Genomic DNA, 20,681 nt, shown 5'->3' on the forward strand with positions numbered 1-20,681 from the left:
AGGTAGAGCAGAGTCCAGAATAGCAGACAGCTCAGAACTGGAATTAATATCTTAGGGGCAAGTCATCAAAAAATGCAGCAAGGATCCAATTAATTCTGTTCCCCCCTTCTGAGGGAAGAGAGGCTAGAGCCTACCATCAGCTACTGGAATTTAACTCCAGAGACATGCCTTGCATATCACCACAGTGGTCAGCAGATTTTTGTCCTGAGCTGTTTTGCAGCCATCAGCTTTCATTCCAGCTAATCCTGTTGCCAAGACCTCCATTTGCATATAATGGGTAGAGGAAGCTGCTGGCAGTGCTAAAATGATTTCTTGAAGGCAGCCCTAAAACATGCCCCCCATTTCCCAACCCTCTGGCCCCAATGGACACTGCTCATGTTCAAGATAAAGCTGGGATCTCTTAAAAACAGAGAAGAAAGGGCCTTAATAGCTGAGGGAGAATTAAGATGTAGGGATTCATTAGGCTATGCAGGCAAATGAACTGCCACAACCTAAGCCAGCTGCACTCAGAGAAGCACTGGATGCCCCACGGCTCCTGCCCCAGTCAAGTCTGTCCCACCAGCACCTCATACCTTCCAGGAAAGGATGTGGCAGTGCCTGCACAGCTGCAGTGTGTCACCATACTGCTCCTTCCGTGGGTAACACCTTATGAGCTTGAAGTACATCTTCTTCCAATCCAGCTGTCCTTTGTCAGATAAGATCAGACGTTTGCGAATCTTAAAGAAAAGATGCACACAATTATAGCAGGTCAAAAAACTGATTTGGTCTGTTCAGCTCATGGTGTTCCCTCCCTCACATGTCAACCCTGCCAGTGCGATAACAGTTCTCTTGCAACATTGAGAAAGCTCTTACTTTGAACACTTCTCAGCTTCTTACTTTCTACTTATAACTGAAAAAGGTATAAGCATTTTCCTGATGGGAACAGCCTCACTCAATACCATTATGAGGGTCTGTTCTGCCTTCATCAACCTCACTATAGGAAGCCTGAAACCCTGGGAGCTCTCTCATACTGCTCTGACCACTGTTTCTGGCAGGCAGCACAGCAAGTAGAGTTGCATTTAATAGCTGTAAAAGTTGAGGTATTTTTCTGTAAGAGACAGTGATTTACCATATTAGTTTGGGAGACACCCATTTCTCTTTTAGGGTTCATTAGTTGCAGAGACTGGATTTGAATTTACTTAATAAAAGAAATAACTCCTCCAGAGTCACTTCCAAAGTCAGATTCAGAGTGAGTAAATAAAGCCAGGTCAGCAGAGAAAGCTGGCACATGGTTTCTGAAGTGCAGAGGTCTAGCATAAACACCCCTGACATTCACCTATAAACAGAGAGTGATTTTTGTTTGTTTGCTTTTAAGTTTAGATGATCCCTGATGACTCCCAGCCTGCCAGAGATGTTTACACAGGTACAAAGTGGGCAGCAGCAGGGCTGTTTTCCACATATCATCCCATCACTCACAGAACAGCTCAGAGGGGATTTCTTGCTCTAAAGGGCAAGGGAGTACAGCTCATGGACACATCCACAAAGATTCTCTGCAAGGGTGTCAGTCCCTGGGACGTCAGGGTGATTGCTGGAGCTTGCCTGCACGTTTTCCCTGCACACGTGGGGCAAGGAGCAACTGCAAGTCATGCAGTTGTTCCCACCTGGATTAGGATTGAAATTCAGTGTATGATTAATTCCCCAAGCTCCTATTTCAGGAATCATTGCTGTGGCATGTAAAACCCTCTATATAAATCATCTTCACAGCCATTTCCATGCCAGCTTATATTATCAGCTTGCTGCACAGTCCTCAGATCCAAGAGCCAGCCAAGTAAGAGAACATGCAGGTAAGACACTCTGGGGAGGGGGGGTACACCAAAAACTGATGGCAGTTTGCACCTCTCCTCATACCTGTCTGTCTGTGAAGTGGTACTGGCACAGTTTCTTCCACAGCAGCCTGTCCTCACTGAGCACCTGGAGGTCAGGAGCCACCTGGCCCAGGCTGACCAGGTCCCTGCCATCGCTCAGTCGCTGCATGATGTTCAGTTGCAAACACAGGGGCAGGTCCGTGAGCGTGGTTCCTTTAAAGGCAGGCTGCAAGAGACACAGAGCTGAGCTCCCAGGAAGATGGAAACCTAAGAAATCCTAGCTTGCAGCATAACTGCTGCTTTTTTAAAACTCCTTCACACAGAGAACAAAGCAGCAGTTCCCTCTTCTAAATAAAGGAGACATTTAACATGGAAATATTGGATCTTCTGCCCCATAACTGTTTGGGATAACCTCAAGGAAGAGGACATTTATCTGTAGTACAGTAATTAGGAGAGTTGCAGTCCAAGCCTCCTTCTCTCCTTTTTGTCCACCCTACATCCATATTTGTGAGACTGCTCCCTGAAGTATCACCATCAGCTTTCACTACAGCAGGACATTGGCTGTATTGTGGTATCAGCTACTGTCCATCCAGGCCTCTCCACCTCCAGGCAGATGGGCATTGCTTCTCAAGTTCAGCTCTGGTTACACTGCTGGGAATCCCATGCTCTTCTGACATGGGTTTTAGCTTATATCATCACAGGGTCTTGCTGCAACCACAGCAGTGGCTGGTGAGCACTCACAGCACGGGTTCCCAGGTCACTGCTGGCAGGGTTAGCTTTTCCTCTGGGAACACTTGAAGGACCTGCCCCTTTCCCACAGCCCTGGTTTTCCAGGCTGTTCAGCCACACAAAAGCAGATCCTAGCCTAAAGACACAAAAGGCAGCCCCATTCACCTCTGCTTAGCCTCTACAGGGTCCAGGATTATTTTGCAAGTCCACCTGGGGTACAGCTCCAGGGCAAATTGACCACAGGAGATCGGCATGTCCTACACTCAGGGCAAATCCAAGCTATACACAGGAGCAAGGCGTCAGCAAGGACCACAACCTGGGCACCAGCTGCAGCTTCAAAACCAGCCCCAGCCTTATTAAGGCAAACAGCAGCTTCTAGGATTGGGCTCCAACAAAGAAACAATGTTAGACAGATGTGCCAAGTTCATCCTTTACCCTGCACAGAGAGGCTGCTATTTTAAGTTGCAGAGTCACAGCACCCACCTCATCTCTGGCAGAGCTATTAACTGTTTCAAACAAGCAGCACTCAGCCCACCAGCAGCAGAGACACTGCATAAGGCTGCTTTTAATCATGTGGTCCCATCCCCAGCCATCCCACGGCATGGGAGACTCCAAGGAACAATAAGTATGTCAGCACAGCAGCAGCTCCTGCCTTCCCTCAGTGCCGGCCTGCCCCGAGCAGCGACACTGCTGGGACCTGCAAGGACCTGAGCTCCTCAGCCAAAACATCCATTTCTGCAGCACCACCTGCCAGGCAGAGCTGACAGTCACTCCAGGAGGAGTCAACTGTCCCTGCAGTGTCTGGAGGACATTCCTTTCCATGACAGCCTGGCACATTTTTTGGGGGAGGACGAATGCACTGGATCCCTGGATCATGTCCCACTGGTCTTCCTTGCCAGGCTGTATTTTGCATTCTTCTGAACTATGGCTGCATATAAGCTTTGCTAAGGCACAACAGGCAAGAGTAAGCTCAGAGACTTGGGTTAAAAAAAAAAAAAAACACCAAAAACCAAAGAAAGCTCACACTTGTATATCTTTTTCTAAAAAAAATCCAAAAGCTTGTGTGACTCAAGCAAATCCTTACAGGTTTTCTGGATCAGGCCAAAAGCTTATCTGCTACTAGTTTTCCCTCAGTACTCTTTTCCAGAACTTTTCAAGCATTACTTCTTTTTGCAGAAAGAACATAGATTAGACCAGAACAGATCAGTAAGCTGTCATTTTCTGGGCAGAAGTTTGTCTTTTTTTTGAAGCAGCTATAGCACATACAACATTTTTCAAGGTTGGTTTTACATTTTCTGGGTTTTTTAAAAAAAATATTTAGGTCTTGGGTGTTGCAAGACATTTTCCCTTTCAGAAACACCACAAGTTCACTGCACCATAAGTAACTGGCTGCACAGAGCTGAGCTTCTTCCCTTCTCTGAATTAATTTGGTTTTGTTCCAGCTTGAACTGAAGTTATCTTCAGTGGTGTGAATTTTTTTTTTTCCATGCTCTACATGTATTTTATTTACTTTTTCTAAAGAGTCTGCAAACCTACACAACTATGTATAAAAGACAGTTCCTTTCACAAGCAATATTTTGATCATTTTTGCCTGAATAGGCAGAGTTCTTCGAGATTACAAGGAGAACATCAACAGATGTCAGCATGGGGGGAAAGCTGTAGCATTTCAGTGGAGTAAAGAATGTACATATAGTCCTGGGCAACTTATTGTTGTATCCCTGCTTGAGCAGAGGGGTTTGACCAGATGACATCCAGAGGTCTAGTCCAACATCAAACCTGCTGTGATTATGTGACAGGAAACAAGTTCAGATTTGATTCCCATGTAAAGCCAGTCTAGAAATTTATCATCTAAAACATCCTTCCCATCCCCACAGATGCTGTTGAAAAAACAGATGTTGTAAAAGCAGGACTCATCCAGCTGGAACAGGTAACTCCGGACTACTGGAAGAATCATTGGTATTTTCAGCCAGGAAGTATGAAGTTATGCAGCTATTTGAAAATTTGTATTTAATTTACAGATTAAACAAATCTAAAAACCTTGGCTGTCTGGTAAACAAGTTTTGAAGGCAATTGCTCAATTTGAGAAAGCCTGAGTTGACTTTTCACACTGAGGCCTGGCCTCTGAGGACTGAGGAGGGGAAGACGGTTTTTTGTCCAGCTCTGTTCACACAGTACTTCAAAGCCATTATGGACTCAAGCCAGTCTGTGACCAGTAACCTCAAGCATGATCCTGGGTTATGTACATTGAGTTTGAATTAAGGGAGTCAAGTAATGCTAGGAAAGCATCCAGTTATTTTGGCAACTCCAGGCCCTTCCAAGTCTGTGCTTTCACTGAGAGTAGAGTGGGAAGCAGTCACCCAAATGAGAGCCGTTGACAAAAAAAAAAGTTTCATGATGGAGAAAATATCTTTAGCTTTCAGGATTTGTGCTTACCCTGGTGATCTGAATGTTGTTCAGTTGCTGCTGCCAGTGAAGAATGCTCTCCATCCTGTGCACCCACATGTTGATGTTTCCGACCAGGACAGACTTGCCAACGCGTTGAACCAACGTGCAGAGGGATGTGTAGAGGGTCTGCAGCAATTCCCTTATTAGCCTGATGTTCTGCTGATCTTCAAGGACTTTGGAAGAACAGGAAAGGTTAAAAATAGGAATTGTCAAAATCCTTCTCTGAATCTACATGTTTCTCAGGCAAGTTATTTGCTGTAATTTCACAGGCCAAGAGGGCCAGCCTGTGCTTTTCTTTTTAGAGGAAAGCACTTAAACCTTAGCCAGTCAGAGCAGGTTAGACAGCAGGTGGAAAGAGAGCCTCCCAGGATAAGCAGATGAGATCTGTTGCACTTCCCATTTCCAGCCTCTGGCAACCAGCCAGTTTTCCCCTCTGATACTGTGCAAGAAGTTATCTATGTGCACCTCTTCCCCATCTAATGCACATTTCTCATTATGTATAACAACAGGCTGCTGTCAATGCCCAGGCTTTAGGGACAGCTAAACATCACGAGGGAAGTGCTACATCTCAAGCACACTTCATTCCCCTGAACAGGTGAAGGTGAAGACCCCTCCAGAGCAGTGGGAGCAGCAGGTACAGCACAATGCCAGCAAGGCAGCAGCAGGGACTGCAGATATGCCTGGCCAAGGGCATGAGCAGCCAGACATTCGACTCAGTAGGATGCAGAAGGGGTGGCAGTGAGCAAAGCTGGGAAAGGAGGAGTCAACTCTCAGACACCTACCAGACCACAGAAATTCCTTCCCCTCCCACCAAGCCCTTCATTGAGGAAAAGCAGAAGTGCACTACAGAAATAAACAGTGGAGCCCCTCTTCACCCATTTTGCATTGCCTGACTATTGTTAAGGATGTGGTTCACCAAAGTACACCAGATTAAATCAGACTCCTCCTCACCATTTCCGTTTCTTACCTTTCTGAACCACTTTTTCCAAAATGTTCATGTAGTTTTTCTGGGCAATGCCACTCAGTGACGTCAGCTGAGACTTTGCTATCAGCTCCAACAGCTGTGGATAAAAATAGAAGTTGCAAGCCTTAGAGCACAGAGATACCTTTCTAATCTTGACTCCTAGTCACATGACACAGCAAAACAGTCCAGAGACTTGTTTGCTGCTTAAAAATAAAAAGGAGACAGAACAACAGAGCAACGTAATGCAAAAAGGGAAGGAGAGCAGAGGCCAAATAATTAAACTCACATCAAAAGAGGTAGGGGGGGAAAAAGGCATTTTAATTATCTTCACTGTAGGGGGAGAGGGAACTTGATTTCATGGATCAGAGATGCAGAGAAACCACAGTGGTGCTTGGACTGGCAGCCACTATTGACACCAAGGGAACAACCTCAGCCAGCATCACCATCCCACACCGGGGCACAAACAAGCAGTGTCATAAGGGAGCACGAGCAAATGCCTGTGTGCATGGGCACATTATTGACAGACCATTAATGAGAATCAGACTCCACAATTTACATCACCTGCTGGTTGCATGGGCTTTGTCAGGGCGCTGTCGCCACGACAGAAAGGTTCAGTACTGTAGGAAGAACAAAAATCCTCCCCACAACAAACCCCTTCCCTCCCAAAGTCTCCTTCCTTGTTTAGCTCTAACAACCACAGTAACAAACCACCTTTCCCTGTCTGCCCTGTTTACTGGTTAACCTCCCTAATGGAAATCTTGCTTTTACTTTCAATTAGAATTTACTTCCCATCATTGACCTCGTGACTCTTGGGCAAGCTGAGCAGTGAATTTGGGTTGCAGTTGTTAACAGAAGGATACTCTCTCTTCCCTATTGCTGCCACAAGACAGCTGGGGAAATTTCCTATGGAACATGCTCTGCAGAACATGTGGCCTGTGATCTTACAAGCCTTTCTCCCTTCCCCCAACATTATATAAATGCACAGCCTGCCCACGTGTCAGTCCATTTGTTTTGGATGTACATAGACTTCTGTTTTAATTTAGAAAGGAAAGGAAAAACCTTTTATGCTACAAATCAATCAACACATTGCCACATGACCAGCTTATTAATCCTTTATCATCTGCAGCTCCAGTATCCGTTGCTGGCACCACAGAGTCCAGAGAAGGTGCAACTACTTGTGTCAAGTAACTAAGATGGCTTTTGACTAGACTTGATAAGTCATGAGCTGAACTGTTTGCCCTGCTGTAAGAATGACAGGAATGCATCCAAAAAGTCACCGGCAGCTTGCCATGAAGTGGGAGCTGAGGGAGAGGTATTACTGCAGCTTGCCCTGCTCATCTGGGGCACTGGCATGTGACTGCCACTTTGGTCACTGAGGCGACTTCACTGCTCCTATCTCTTCTTCTGTTTAATATCCAGGCCAACACCACCATCAGATGGCTTTGAGTTTACATTCTATTAATATCTTGCACCTCACATGACCAAAAAAAACTCCAAGATGAAAAAAGACCTGCACTAAGTCCTGTCAAGGACAGGCTGCTTGTTTTCTTGGCTTGTTTGGAGGAAATGGAAGATGCAGGAGAGTTGGGGAATATTTGGTGCACAAGCATCAGTGGATTTTCTGGCTGTATCAGCTAAATGAGACCACAATAACTAAATACAAGGCAGCTTGCATGATGTTTGAAAAGTTTATAAAAGGTCCTTATTTTTTTAAATACTGGATTAATAAGTAGGAAAAAAACTCAACCAATGTCCCACAGTAGTCTGTAGTACTCTGTTACCCTAAACTGTTTAGCCTTCAGACCTTTGATTATAGTGATCAATTTGCCAGACTCCATCTGTACAGTGGCCACACATGCACCCAGATCAGCTTGTCTGTGCACAAACAACTGCTGTCTCCAGATTGCACTGTTCTGGAGCTGGCACAGAGACAGTTTCCTCCACGCTGGGTGTTAGCAACATTGTGCCCCTTACTAAAAACACCAAAATGCACACAGCGATAAGCATCATGTAATGTAATAGCAGAGGAGCTGGACACCAGGGCTGTTCTTTTAGAACAATGAGGATAAAAATCTCAGTTCCTTGAGGAACACTAAATTGGTACAAAATTAATTTAGCCAAAGGAACAGATTCAAATTTGCCCTGTCTGTGTTTACCAAGGTTCAATTTATGTTCAGTGAACCAGCTCAGATATCATGTGTCACCTCCCTTCTCCTACAGCAATAAACACAGGATGAAATTCCATATGAAAACTATGTTGTGAATACTTCTAGGGCTACTCCACTCCCCAGAGACCACTGACTGAAACAACTAGCTAGTCCTCCAAATCAAAAGATATTTTGTTCTTCTGTGCTCATATAATACACAAAAACCAGGTAAGCAGTACAGTTCATCTGTGCCCCAAATGCTCCAGTGCATTGGGGGGTCTTTTAGTGTTGGCACAGTCCCCAAGTACGACCTCAGTTAATGGATTACCAAATTGGGGTTTACAGCAGTATAAAAAAAATAAATTAATGTTGCCACTTGTATAATACAGACTAAAGCAGACAGATGAATTCAGATTAATGCTGAGTAGGGTAAAAAGACCAGAGAGCTGCAAGCCTGTGTTATGATGTGGCTGCATTAAGTCCAGCCCACGCTCAACTGAGAGGGACAGATGGTAGGAGAGAGTGCACAGGGAAAGGTTAAGAGCAATTTTAAAAGGTCTGCTTTTCAAATACACTAAGTAATTGCATTCCAGCCAGTTTTAACTGGAGCTGAGAAGTCTGCAACACCTCTGGAAAAGAGGGCATTAGATCCAAATTCACTCTTTCAGCTCCTCAGAATTTGAGAAAACTGACCTGGTAGCTCCACAAAAAAAATCCTCCCTATTTTATTTGCTATTAGAGGTTTGCCAGAACTATAGAGAAAAGGCAAGAGATACAGTAGGCTATCCCAAAGCCCACCCAGCATGGCAGGAACCTGCTCACTTCCCCTGAGTGCAGTGGGGCTCCTGCTCAAACCCACCAGCCATCCATCTAGAGCAGCAGCACAACAAAGTCTCTCAGCTTCAGCAGCAGAGCAGATCCTTCTCCTCCCATAAGCACAAGATAGAAAAAAGCGAACAGAACAGTGCCATGTGGCAGGGAACTAGGGCTCCTGCTTCAGGGCCATGAAAACACTGCTGTGCACCCATGACTACTGTGTGCAGCATTGCTCAGACCTGCTACAGCCAGATGGCACTTTGGCCACAGTCTTGGTTCAACCCAGGGGTGTGCAGGCAATCCACACCCCAAATAAGCACTGCTGGGGCTTACAGCACAAAGAGCCAAACATCCTGCTGTGCTGAGCAGGAGAGTACAACCTTGACTGAAAAAGGGAAGGGCTCTGCAGTGATTAAAATCACAAGTCTCAAACTACTGAAGTGCAAATTCCACACTGAATACCTCAAGCCAGCTATATGAAAGCTGGACTGCACCTTGTGGGGATCCATAAGTTCCTGATGGTTGGGGATGTGACTCCTCACATCTGGACTGCTCAGAAAAAATGAAAAATTCCTCCTCTAGCCCCACCTTGCTCTCCTAGTCCTTCACTTTTGGTGGCTGCAATGTCACATTGGCTGTCAGCTGACAGGTGGAGCCAGGGCAAGGCGAGTTATAATGATTTACAGTGCAGGCGCTGACAGATCTCCATGAGACAGCATCCAGCTGATATTCCTTCAGGACAGCACAAATCCAGGACTCCTGGAGCTAACCTCTATTAAAACTTAAGAAACAAATTTAAGAGACTACTTTAGAAGGCTGCACACAACCTAGATCATGTTATTTTACAAGAGTTGTGCCCAGGCTGCTTAACATGACCTAAGCTTTTATGACCAGAAACAGCACCTTTCCTTGAGACTACACAATCATCACATGAGAAATCCCTTTCTGAAGAAGCAGGCTGCAAAACCTGTCTTTGAACACAGTGTTCCTGAAGGAAAACCAACTTCTGGGCTGCAGGCACCTTTATCTCTGCTCCCATTAATTATGCCTACAGAATGCTTCCAGTCTTTTCATTAAACCTCTAAGACCAGGGCTTTGAGAAACCAGGGCTACTTCAGACCAAAAACAGTTTGGGTCCTCTGGGTCAATCACACACTTCCTTATTAGCCCTGAAAAGGGAACACTGACTGTTCTGTAACATGGAAGCAGATGCACTAATTTGAAGGATCAGCAAGGACCAAGTCATGACACCAACACCTGTAACTTGGCACTTCCAGAGCTGTACCAGCAGACCATCAGGATAAGACTGATGTTCAAAGAAAATTTCTTCTGCTTCACTTACATGGACTTACTGGCTCCAGCTGATGGTATTTGGCCATGAAAAATACCTGCTAAGTTTCTTGCAGCATACCTCCACCCCACTTGAAGGAGGTGCCCGTTTCATCTGGGCACCATTAGAAACTCCAAGAACTTGGTTTGGCTGTATCTAAAGCAGAAACTCCTGTAACAAGAAAGCAAGTACTGAAGACACTAAGGACTGTTCACTTAAGTTTGGAGAAGCTCAGAAAGGTAAGTTCATGCTAAGCCTGAGAGCCCATTTTGCTACCAGCAAGTGATGCAGCTTATGTCTCTATAGGGCAAGCTTGGGTGTAGCCAGCAGAACCTCAAACCTGCAGCTGTTTCTCTCCTTTCTTCCCCTACAGACATTGTCATATTCTTTCCCAGCCTCCAATTCCAAAACCAAACTCCCCTCTTTGAAAAGCATTTGCTTGATGAATTAAGTAGCATGACATTAGTATCAGGTACCCTGAGCAAGGAGTGGAACTAGAGAGAACAAGGAGAGGGAAGGAAAATTGTTTTGCCTGCCAATATTCAAGGCATTTTCCATGTGACAGATTGCCCATCCATGTGCTTTAGGAGGCCTGTGACTTGCAAAGACCATAAACATGATCCACATCTAGGCAGAGCTTTTCATGAGTAAATCTGGCATAAAAGGCATTTTATGAGCTACTATCCACTGGAGACTTGGCTGATACAAGCCTTTCATTTTAAGAAGTCAATTTTACAGTTTGATCCATGGTACCAGGTTTAAGATCTTCTTTCAACTGCCAAACCACAAGTCAACCTCAATTAGAAACCTTCATACTTCTCTGTATCTGTAAAACTACTGGGGGAAAGCTACTCTTAAAAGCTCAGAAGAGAGGTAATTTGTAGAAACAAGGACACATGTCAGCTTCCATAGCTTTCAAAACTGTTGTTTTTATAAAAGCATCCCAAATGTGCTGTGTATGTAGTCCTCATGAGAAAAAGACAGAAGAAGGTCAGCCTGAGCTCCCCCACCAGACCCCACTGACTTAAGTGAAATTTAAATTTGCTCTTCAAAAAATTTAGTGGGACTTGTGCTCCACCTTTGCAGTCCCATATGAGACACCTATCACATTGGGCCAAGCAGCAGAGGCCCATCATGTGGCACAGCACGACCTGAGGTCATGCTTAGCAGAGGTCTTTGGAGTTCTTCGCTGTCATAAGAAAGTCTGCCAAAGGGATATCTGCAGCACTAAACAAGTTTTATTTTACATTCCTTCTTTATATTTGACTAAAGGGTTATGGCCTTGGCATGAAGTGTTCCTTCTCCAGTAATCCCCCTGAAGATGACACGGCTGTGTGTGTATATATATCTCTCCAAGATCAGGAAACTCCACTACCTCAGCACTGGTGAGCACTTCTGCACAGGCAGGAAAACAAGTTGTCCCAAAATCAGCAGAGTTAGGAGAGCCTGAGTTTACATGACTTGGATCCTGCTTTGCCTCCCCCAGAGTCCCCACTCCCTGCCACCACTCCTGTTGTGGGACATCCAAGTGACTGCCCTTCCTATCCAGCCAGTGGGTCATCATCCCAATGCCTGTACCCTTCCCAGAGTGACAGAAGTTCCCACAGGTGACTTGTCACCTGGACAACCTAGGTGAACAAATCAAGGGGAGCCTGTTCAGATAATTTCTTCCTTAGACACTTTTCATGACACTGGACTCAAAGGGAAAGCAATACCACTGCTGCTTGCTCCAGAACCTAACACCTGAGCAGCTGTTGCCTCACCAGTGATCAGCTGCTCACAAGGCATGAAAAGGAGCTGCTCATAAACAGCCTCAAGTTAATAACTCTTTAAAACCTTATTGAATTCCAAATCTTGCTAAGCATTCTGAAATTCAAGATCAATTTGCAGATCACATGCAGATAAACATACAAGTATACACAGCTCTCAGGACAGTAGGTCCCCCAACCACTACCACCTCCTTCCTTGGCCACACCAAGCCCTGACCTATTCTGCAAAGCCAGAGCATGGGAAACTTGAAGCTGATGACTCCTTTATTAACCAATGTTGTCAGGACTAAACAAATGTTTCACCCACTGAAACCACCGCCAGTCACAAAGGACTAAGAGCAACTGTGATCCTTAACAGAGAAGTTAAGATCAGTGCCACCAAAAGGTTCAGCCCATCCCCTCATTCCAAAAATGCTCAGCTCTCCTGAGTCTCTCCTGTACCACATCAATGGAGACAAGGCTCCACACACCTCAGAGTGGAGCTTCTGGAGCAAAGAGGTCTCCAGTGCCCTCTGGCATCTGCAGACAGCCCATGTTCTTTTTCAGAAACTGAACTGACAACTCAGGAATTAGAAGCCAAGCCTTTTGGGTTTCAAAAGTGAATGACACAATTGAAAAGTAGTAGGAATTCTAGGGTAAGGACAACTCATCTTCCACATTATCACCACTTTCCTTTCTTTCCATTTAATAAACTAAAGACAAGATTTGTGCATCTATCCATACACAAAACTTCCATACTTCATGCAGAAAAGCCTAACACACCCACTTGCATGCTCAGACATCTCTTCTTTGCCAGTGCTTCCCATTACCCAACTAGTGCTCAGTGCAGAGCCTCCATCACATCACAACAAGCCCTGGCCTTGGACTCACCCTGACGACGTAGTTGAATCTCCTGGAGTCCAGGATGGCACTGGAGAAGTCAAGGCGGTTGAAGGCCTCTCCCAGGGTGCAGTAACCATGGCGCTGAGAAGAAGAAACACTCTGGATCATGTTTTGGCACACTTGAGTCCAGCCAGCACCAGGCAGACCTGACCCAGAGCCACTCATTTTAGCAAGCTGATGGGTACAGACCATGGGAGCAGCTCACAGCCAGAGGAGGCAGGCCTAGCTCCTGCTGAGCTGCTCTTACTGACATCAAGAGTGGGCACGGCCCAGTGTAGACTATGGTGGTTTCCCAAGAGAGACCCATGCTCTGCTCATGACCCATGAATTTACATGGGAGAATGAGCCACACATTCCTGGGGTTCAATACACAGTGTGAGCTCAGAGCAGCCTCCTACAGCAGCTTCTCTCCATGAGTGCAAGCGAGCCCTTGTGATAAATTCTAATGATTTTCCATGTTAGGACTGTACTGGGTGAAAGCCAAGAACAGTATTATGGCTTGGCCTGCAAATGGCTGGTTTTTTTTAAATGAAGGAAGCAAACAAGTCATATTTTAAACACATGTACAAAGCCTTGTACATCAAGCCCTGGATCCCTGATAGGGGCTTAAAATCATTACTGAAATTCCAGCCACAAGCCAGATCTTCCACTTATCTCTTAAGAGCTTCTGCTGATTTACATCAGCACAGGATCTTCCACTGCTCGTAAAAATCAGTAGAAAAGAGAACAAAGAACCTGGAGAGGCACTCACCTCTTTTGTGCTTCCCTTGTGAACATAGATCCACTTCTCCTGGTGAAAATCTGTTTAAACAAAGACATTTCACTCAGTTAATCTTCCACCTCAGAGAGCTGTATCCCTGTTCCGCTCATAACATCCACTGTCTTTTACTATAAATTAAATTATTTTGTTTACACCACCACACTTGAAACCAAATCTAGCAACTTGCTGAGCTGCTTTGTTTCTGTACAGCTTCATTTGAGACTGTAGCCCTAAGCCTCAGAAAAGGCTTCTGTTTCATTGACACAGCTCAAGACTGTAAATGTTTAATCTCCCAGCCACAGATATACCATAGCACCTCCTCTTTGGTCCCAGACAGTAAGTGTGGCTGACAGCCAGGTTTTGGTGTTATTGATTTTATTAACTATTTATTATCTTGGTTACAGGCTTGGGATTGTATGTCAAATTTGAAGTTGAGCAAAAATGTCATGAGACACCAGGCATGTAAGAGAGCTTTCAGCAGTGAGGTCAGACTCAGAGGAGCATGCTTATACTTGCAGCTAACTTGCTAAAAAAGAAAAACCTATGTGGGACCAAAATTTTCCTATTTCTAATTGCCCCTCCCTTCCCTCAGAATGGGAGTTGTCCCATCCATTCCCCAAAATAACTTCCCAATACCCAGCACACACAGCTAACTCTGTTTGCAGAAGAGCCTGTACTATAAGCAGTTATGCTGCTCAGTCCCTCTCCCACTCCATTTTCACATGGGCTTTTGACCCTACTTCCACCACACACTGGCAATTTAACTGTTAGTATTAAAAAAATTCTCCTCCCCACCCTGCTGGACTCCTTTCCATAAAGAAAATTATTGAACTCCTAAAGCAACCTGCAAATTAATGAACTGGAGCTATGGAATGTACTCCTGCCTGGTACTGTAAGTCCAAGGACAGACCCAGTCTCAGTTACAGGCATGCTGACCCTGCATCAAGCCCTTTTCAATGGTAGGTCACAGCAGAATCCAGCCAAAAACTGTCATGGTTACATTTGTTTGTTCTGAGAACTGAATACACTGAGGGGCCAACTTTTGGCAACAGTTTCCAAAATCCTGGGGGATACACAATGAGTTAATAGCAGTGTGGGAATTGCAAGTCATTTCCTCTGGCTATGTTTACATTTGTAGCCTTCACATGTAACTGCAGTACCTATCTTGCAGTCAGCCCAACTCAGGCCGTGCTGTCCCTGCAGGCTCCCCCGGGTGCTGCCCCAGCTGAGACCCCGGCTGCTCGCTGTGCACACAGAAAGATTTCAAGCCTTCTATTGTTTTGAGTGAGCTGAAATCTTATTTCATTTTTCATGCACTCCGCACACAGAGATGGGATCAAAGCTTACATTCAGGCTTGTAGCCTCCGGTAATGTAGATTAGTGCTCAACATGCATATGGAAGGAAGAATAAATTTAGCCTGTTGTGCACAAGGAAGTCTACAGGGGGAAAATACTGGAACTGGTTCATTTGAATGTACCATAGGAAAAAATTACCCTCCTGACAAACAAATGACAAAAATCTGAACACAACAAGCACAACTCCTCAGAACAGGGATTACTAACAGGGGCATAAATCTCCATGTTAAACTGAATCCAAGTTCTCTACTTAGGTCAAACATGGGCGCAAAGCCCTTCAAGGCTCTAGAAGGCTCTTCGTGCACTGTGCTAAAAACATAGATATGGAGCATTTTCCATTCTTCTGCAGCAACTTTTTTAAAATAAAAGTCCAAAAAGATGTCTTACATTGAGTCTTGGCTTTGTTATTCAGCAGATCTTTTTTTCTCTTCTTGGCAGCAACATCATAGTTTATGCTGTTGAAGAGATTCTCTTTGTTGTGATCATCTTTTTTACAAAAGCTGTGAATGACACAAAGCAAGGATTCTGTTTAGTTCTGCATTCTGTTGAACACTATGTTTCCTGCATGGAGAAAAAAAAAGATAGGTTTTTATTGTGGCCTCCAAAGCTGCCTTCTTGCAGGCTGCCCCTGAGAAGTAATCTGCATAGTTTTAACATCCAGTATTGGTATTTTCAAAGGAACCTCTGGTGCCTCAGTTCTGGGCTAGCCAAGATACCCATGACAGGAGCAGGTAACAGAGATTACACAGTTCATGCTGGGACACTGCTGAGCAATGTTCTTTTCCACTCTTTAACCTATTTCTATCCTTAAGTAACACCATATCCTCCCAGTGTAGGTAGCAGATTGCTCTGAGCCAGTTAGTCTGCTACAGAAGGACATATTTAGACATCCCTGAAGACATATATATGTACTCAAAATATTTATTAACAAAAGAGTTCCCACAAAATACTATTTCAAGCTTACAGGAAAAGCTTAGCTGAGGTTCAGACTTTCCTGATGGTTTTCCAGACCCTGCATAGCAGTGACTACACAAGTTAACAGCTAGGATCTCTTGGCCAAGACTGCCCATTGCCTGCTTCTGCTGGAGCTCTGCTGTAGCTGTATTATTAGGGAAGGGAGCTATAACCCCTCATTTCCTTCAAGGGCAATGAAAGGTTAGCTATAAAGAGGCTGTGCATCAACACCCCCACATACTGCAGACCTGCAAATCAGCAGATCCAAGCCACAACTTGAAATTAAGAAGCCCCTGGGCAGCCACAGCACTGCTGCAGAGATCCCTGGGGTGGCAGGGGAGGGCAGCAGCACCAGGGGCTCCCAGCAAATCCCTGGGGGTGGCAGGGGAGGGCAGCAGCACCAGGGGCTCCCAGCAGATCCCTGGGGGTGGCAGGGGAGGGCAGCAGCACCAGGGGCTCTCAGCAGAGGCCCAGCACACAGCCTGCTGCCCGTGCTGGGTGCCTCACAGGTGCCAAGAAGATAGGCCATGTATCCAGGAGAACAAAACAGAGCCATCCCCACTGCTCTAGCAGTTTGCAAGGGATGAAGCATGGCTGCATGCAGGCCTAAACTCAAAGAAGGGTCCCAAGCACCTCTCAGCCACTGTGGCTCAGACAGCCCTGGAGCTCTGACAGGTGCCAAAACATGGTGCTGCTGCTTCAGCCCCTGGGAAGCTTCCTCTGAGACAGCCACAAGGACCCTTGCACAGCCAGGAAGCTTCCTGTACAGGCCATGTGTTTACACTGCTTAATCTCAAACAAAACCCAAACACAAGCACCATACCAAACACACCTCTGACAGCTATTCAGCATGGCCTCCTGTAAAGGAATTAAACCTGTGGGACAAGACTTCTTGTTTCCTTTGTTTACTGGCTGTCTGTGTGGCCACACCACCAGCATATGCAAAAGTCAAGTGACCAAGTCAGAGTTTCAGTGCCAGGAGAGACCCAAATCCCCTGTGGCATGATCCAGATGGGTGTTCTGGTTTGGCACCTGCGCATGGCCCCAGAGGCAGAAGAAACCTCTCCCAGTTTCAGAGCACTCTGACCCTCCTCCTACTCTGCATCCCCCTGGCAGGGCATCCGAGCTCTGGGGAGGCACCACTGCCATGGGCTCCACCACAGCACTGCAGAAGGGGAAGAGCAGCAGCATTGAAGGTGAACAATATTCACAGAAACAACAAATTGGGGAACCAGACACTTCTGCCAGCTGCAGCTGGCTCAGAACCACCTAAACCTGAGAGCAGAACATCTCAGCTGCTCATGTACCCCCATCCATGCTGCTTCCTGCTGGGGGGAATCAAAAGCTGAGAACAGAATATGGCAGCAAGGAAGAAGTTGTTTTGGAATATCCAAGCTCATGTTTTATCATGGTTGCACAAAATCAATAGGGGGTCAGGTTAACACGCCCCATGCAGTGGCAGAATCTGAGCCCAAGAGCACAAGATGGATCTGCTTTAAATCTCACATGTCAACAGCACACGCTTGCCTGTTGACTTCCTACTGAATGACTCTGTAATCTGAAACCACCATAACAGCAGCAGTGGACGAGCTCCAGGATGGGAGGCAGATTATTACCCTGTTTATGTACTGCCAGGTTTCCACACAATTCTTCATAGCATCTTGACAGGTTGAGCATCTGGACCTGAGCAAGGACCTCAGCCCGGGGTCAATATGTCACCTCCTTGCTTTTAAATGGGAAAAGGAAGGTATAAACCCATGCTAAATTCAGTATTCCCAACATACTACCATCAGCCAGACACTTTTCTACCTATTTACAAATTACAAACCTAAACTTGATTTTTACTTACTGCTGACGTGAAAGAGAGCAGGAGATACCTGCTACATAAGCCTCCTTGCACCATAGCGTCTCAGGAGCAGCTCAGAGCAAATCCCCTCTTACTCCAAGTCCCTTTGTCATGGGCATTCCTGACCCTTCCCTAGCAGTGGGAACGTGGCAGTAACCCCAGCCCTGGCAGCGCACAGCTGAGGAGAAGATGGAGTTCTGTGAGAAAAGTTTGCTTTTGACAGGAGCGATCTTGCCGGAGCCCACGACACCCACGCTCTGCAAAGCTTCCTGCCCGCACCATCTTGGGGGTTTGTTGATGTTTTGCAGCCAGATTAGTCAAGCAGCACGTAAGGTACATTACTCAGGGCCTGGGGAGGATTTATGGCTTCAGACACATCATCCTTCCGAGCCTGAGCCCAGGAAGCCCCAAGCATTTGTGGGGAGGGGGAGGGTGGGCAGCCACCCCAGGGCCCCCAGGAGACGCCCGGCGATGCTCCCCGGGGGCACGGCCCTGTGCCCGCGGGGAAGGGCAAGGTTTCGTCTTCTCCTCGATTTTTCGCCGCACTCCACAGCCATAAGGACGGCCCGGCCTCCCGGAGAGGAACAGCCTCCGTAGGGACGTGGGGACCCCGCCGGGGGCTGAGGGACCCCAGCTCGGAGCTTTCTATAGGCCCGGAGGGGCCGCCGACCCCTTCGGCCGGCAGGGCCGGGGTCACCCAGACAACGACCCCGCTCCGCCGACACCGGGGCGGCCCCCGAGCCTGCCCGGGGTGAGAGGCCCCGTCCGCCCCTCACAGCCCCCCCGCCCCGGCACCGCGCCCCCTGGCGGCACCGCCCGGCAGCGGGTCCGGACCGCGCCGCCGCCGCTACCTGCTGATGTCGCCCACGAAGCCGCCGCTCTTCTCGTCCAGGAAGCGCGTCCAGCCGTCGGCCGTCTTCACCCAGCTCTGCCCGGGGGAGCGCCAGTCCTGCCCCAGGAACGGCATGGCGACGGCACAGAGCGGGACCAACACCGGGACTGGGACCGGCGGCGGCGACTGGAGCGGTGCGTAGCAGACCTGGGCAGAACCCGGTGCGGGGCAGAGCAGGACAGTACCCGGAGCGGTGCGGGACAGACCGGGGCGGAGCAGGGCAGTACCCTGAGCGGCGCGGGGCCGTACCCGGAGCGACGGCTGGAGCGGTGCGGTGGCTGCGGGCGCGCTCCGCGCTATTTATGTGGCGGCGGCGGGCGCGTGTTGCCGGAAGCGCGGGCAGGCCCCGCCCCCCCGCACGTGGCCGTGTTTATCGGGGCAGGCCCCGCCCGCGAGGTGGGGGCGGGGCGGGTGGGGGCGGGGCCAGCGGCGCTGGGCGTGGCCGGCTGAGCGCGCCCCCGAGCCTCGCGCGCGTGCGCGGCGCCTTCGCGCTGTCAGCGTTCAGCGTTGTGTGTAGAAAGCGTCGAGTGCGGAATACAAACAAACGGAAAAAACAGTGTTTTAGTGTATCTGAATGCCATACGTGGCTCCCATATTCGAGTTATTGGTACAAAAGAAATAAATACTTATGCAGGCATGTTTTCTTAGGCTCATAAATATACTTTAGCTATTTACGTGTTGCAATATTGCACCATATAAAGGTATATATTAGTGTAATATGTAATATAAGTATTGCAAAGTTATCTTTAAAGAAGCACACGGAATTGGAATCCTGCTCTGCAAAGGGGGTTAAACCAGGCAGATCCATGTCACTGGAAATACCGTCATCCTTTTAATGAGGATCACTGGGCAGCTCTGCAGCACAGTTGGGTTCGATCTGCAGGAGCAGATAAAGAGAGAAACAAATGCTAGGGAAGGCAGGCACAGAATTTCTCCTGTCTCTTTTAAAAGAAGACATCAATTTAGAACCTTGTGAAAAACAGAATAAATATAATGTTACATATTTGTTCTATATAAAGAATGCTACATAAAAAATTATATTAGGAAATGTTTTCTAAATGTATATTTAAAAGCATATAACGTATGCTTTATAGGTATTTATATTTATATTTATATTATACTTGTAATGGTTCATGTATATTTATTTTCATATGCTATTATTTATATGCATATATTTATTTTCATGCTGTTTATTTTCATATTTCATAGATAAATATGTATGACTGAAAGCTATATAAATATATATGACAGTGTTATGTGTGAAATATACATGCTGTTTACCCATAGTTTATTTGATGCATGTACCAGCACTTTTTAGTAAAACTGTTATTTATTGAATGTCAAAAACACAGAGTTTTTTGTATCCAAGCCCAGGCTAAGGGAGTACCTTCCCAGCTAAGAATATGCTACTGCACAGTCCGTAAATAGAGGACATTTTGTATTAGGATGGTGACCTATTTGCCCTGTGCTATGGTGCATGTCTCTCAATACATACATTTTGGTTTTTAAAAGCCAGTGTTTCTTGGGGATGGTGTGCACAGGGTGTTCTGGGTGGCTGGAGCAGCTCCAGTCCCCAGGAAGGGCTGGGTGGCTGTGGGGACAGGCCTGGCCTGGGCTGTGCTGAGGCTGAGGGCTGTGGGCTGAGGCTGAGGGCTGAGGGTTGAGGCTGAGGGCCGAGGCTCAGGGCTCAGGGCTGAGGGCTCAGGCCTGAGGGCTGAGGGCTCAGGGCTCAGGGCTCAGGGCTCAGGGCTGAGGCTGAGGGCTGAGGGTTGAGGCTGAGGGCCGAGGCTCAGGGCTCAGGGCTGAGGGCTCAGGGCTGAGGGCTGAGGGCTGAGGGCTGAGGGCTGAGGGCTGAGGCTGAGGGCTGAGGCTCAGGGCTCAGGGCTGAGGGCTCAGGGCTGAGGGCTGAGGGCTGAGGGTTGAGGCTGAGGGCCGAGGCTCAGGGCT

General features: G+C 47.1%; 1 protein-coding gene across 6 annotated transcripts in view; it reads right to left on the reverse strand.

Moving 5' to 3' along the window:
• FBXO32 (F-box protein 32) overlaps positions 1-18,988 on the reverse strand; it is a 33,648-nt gene extending 14,660 nt beyond the window's left edge. For 2 of the 6 annotated variants that reach the window (XR_009417888.1, XM_059466761.1), the window contains exons 1-8: positions 18,694-18,988; positions 15,430-15,542; positions 13,678-13,727; positions 12,915-13,007; positions 5,986-6,079; positions 5,007-5,191; positions 1,888-2,070; positions 573-716 (exon numbers count right to left, since the gene is read on the reverse strand). Coding sequence is in view for 5 of the 6 variants with exons in the window: in XM_059466761.1 (XP_059322744.1) it covers positions 573-716; positions 1,888-2,070; positions 5,007-5,191; positions 5,986-6,079; positions 12,915-13,007; positions 13,678-13,727; positions 15,430-15,542; positions 18,694-18,809 (978 nt within the window). In the remaining variant the exon portion in view is untranslated. Of the gene's footprint in view, positions 1-572; positions 717-1,887; positions 2,071-5,006; positions 5,192-5,985; positions 6,080-12,914; positions 13,008-13,677; positions 13,728-15,429; positions 15,604-17,845; positions 18,609-18,693 lie in introns of those variants that run through there. The other 4 variants (XM_059466786.1, XM_059466794.1, XM_059466779.1 and 1 more) reach the window with 4 other exon arrangements.
• Between the last annotated feature and the right edge of the window lie 1,693 nt (positions 18,989-20,681).

The sequence above is a fragment of the Ammospiza nelsoni genome, chromosome 1 (genome assembly GCF_027579445.1).
Source record: "Ammospiza nelsoni isolate bAmmNel1 chromosome 1, bAmmNel1.pri, whole genome shotgun sequence".
Classification (NCBI taxonomy): domain Eukaryota; kingdom Metazoa; phylum Chordata; class Aves; order Passeriformes; family Passerellidae; genus Ammospiza; species Ammospiza nelsoni.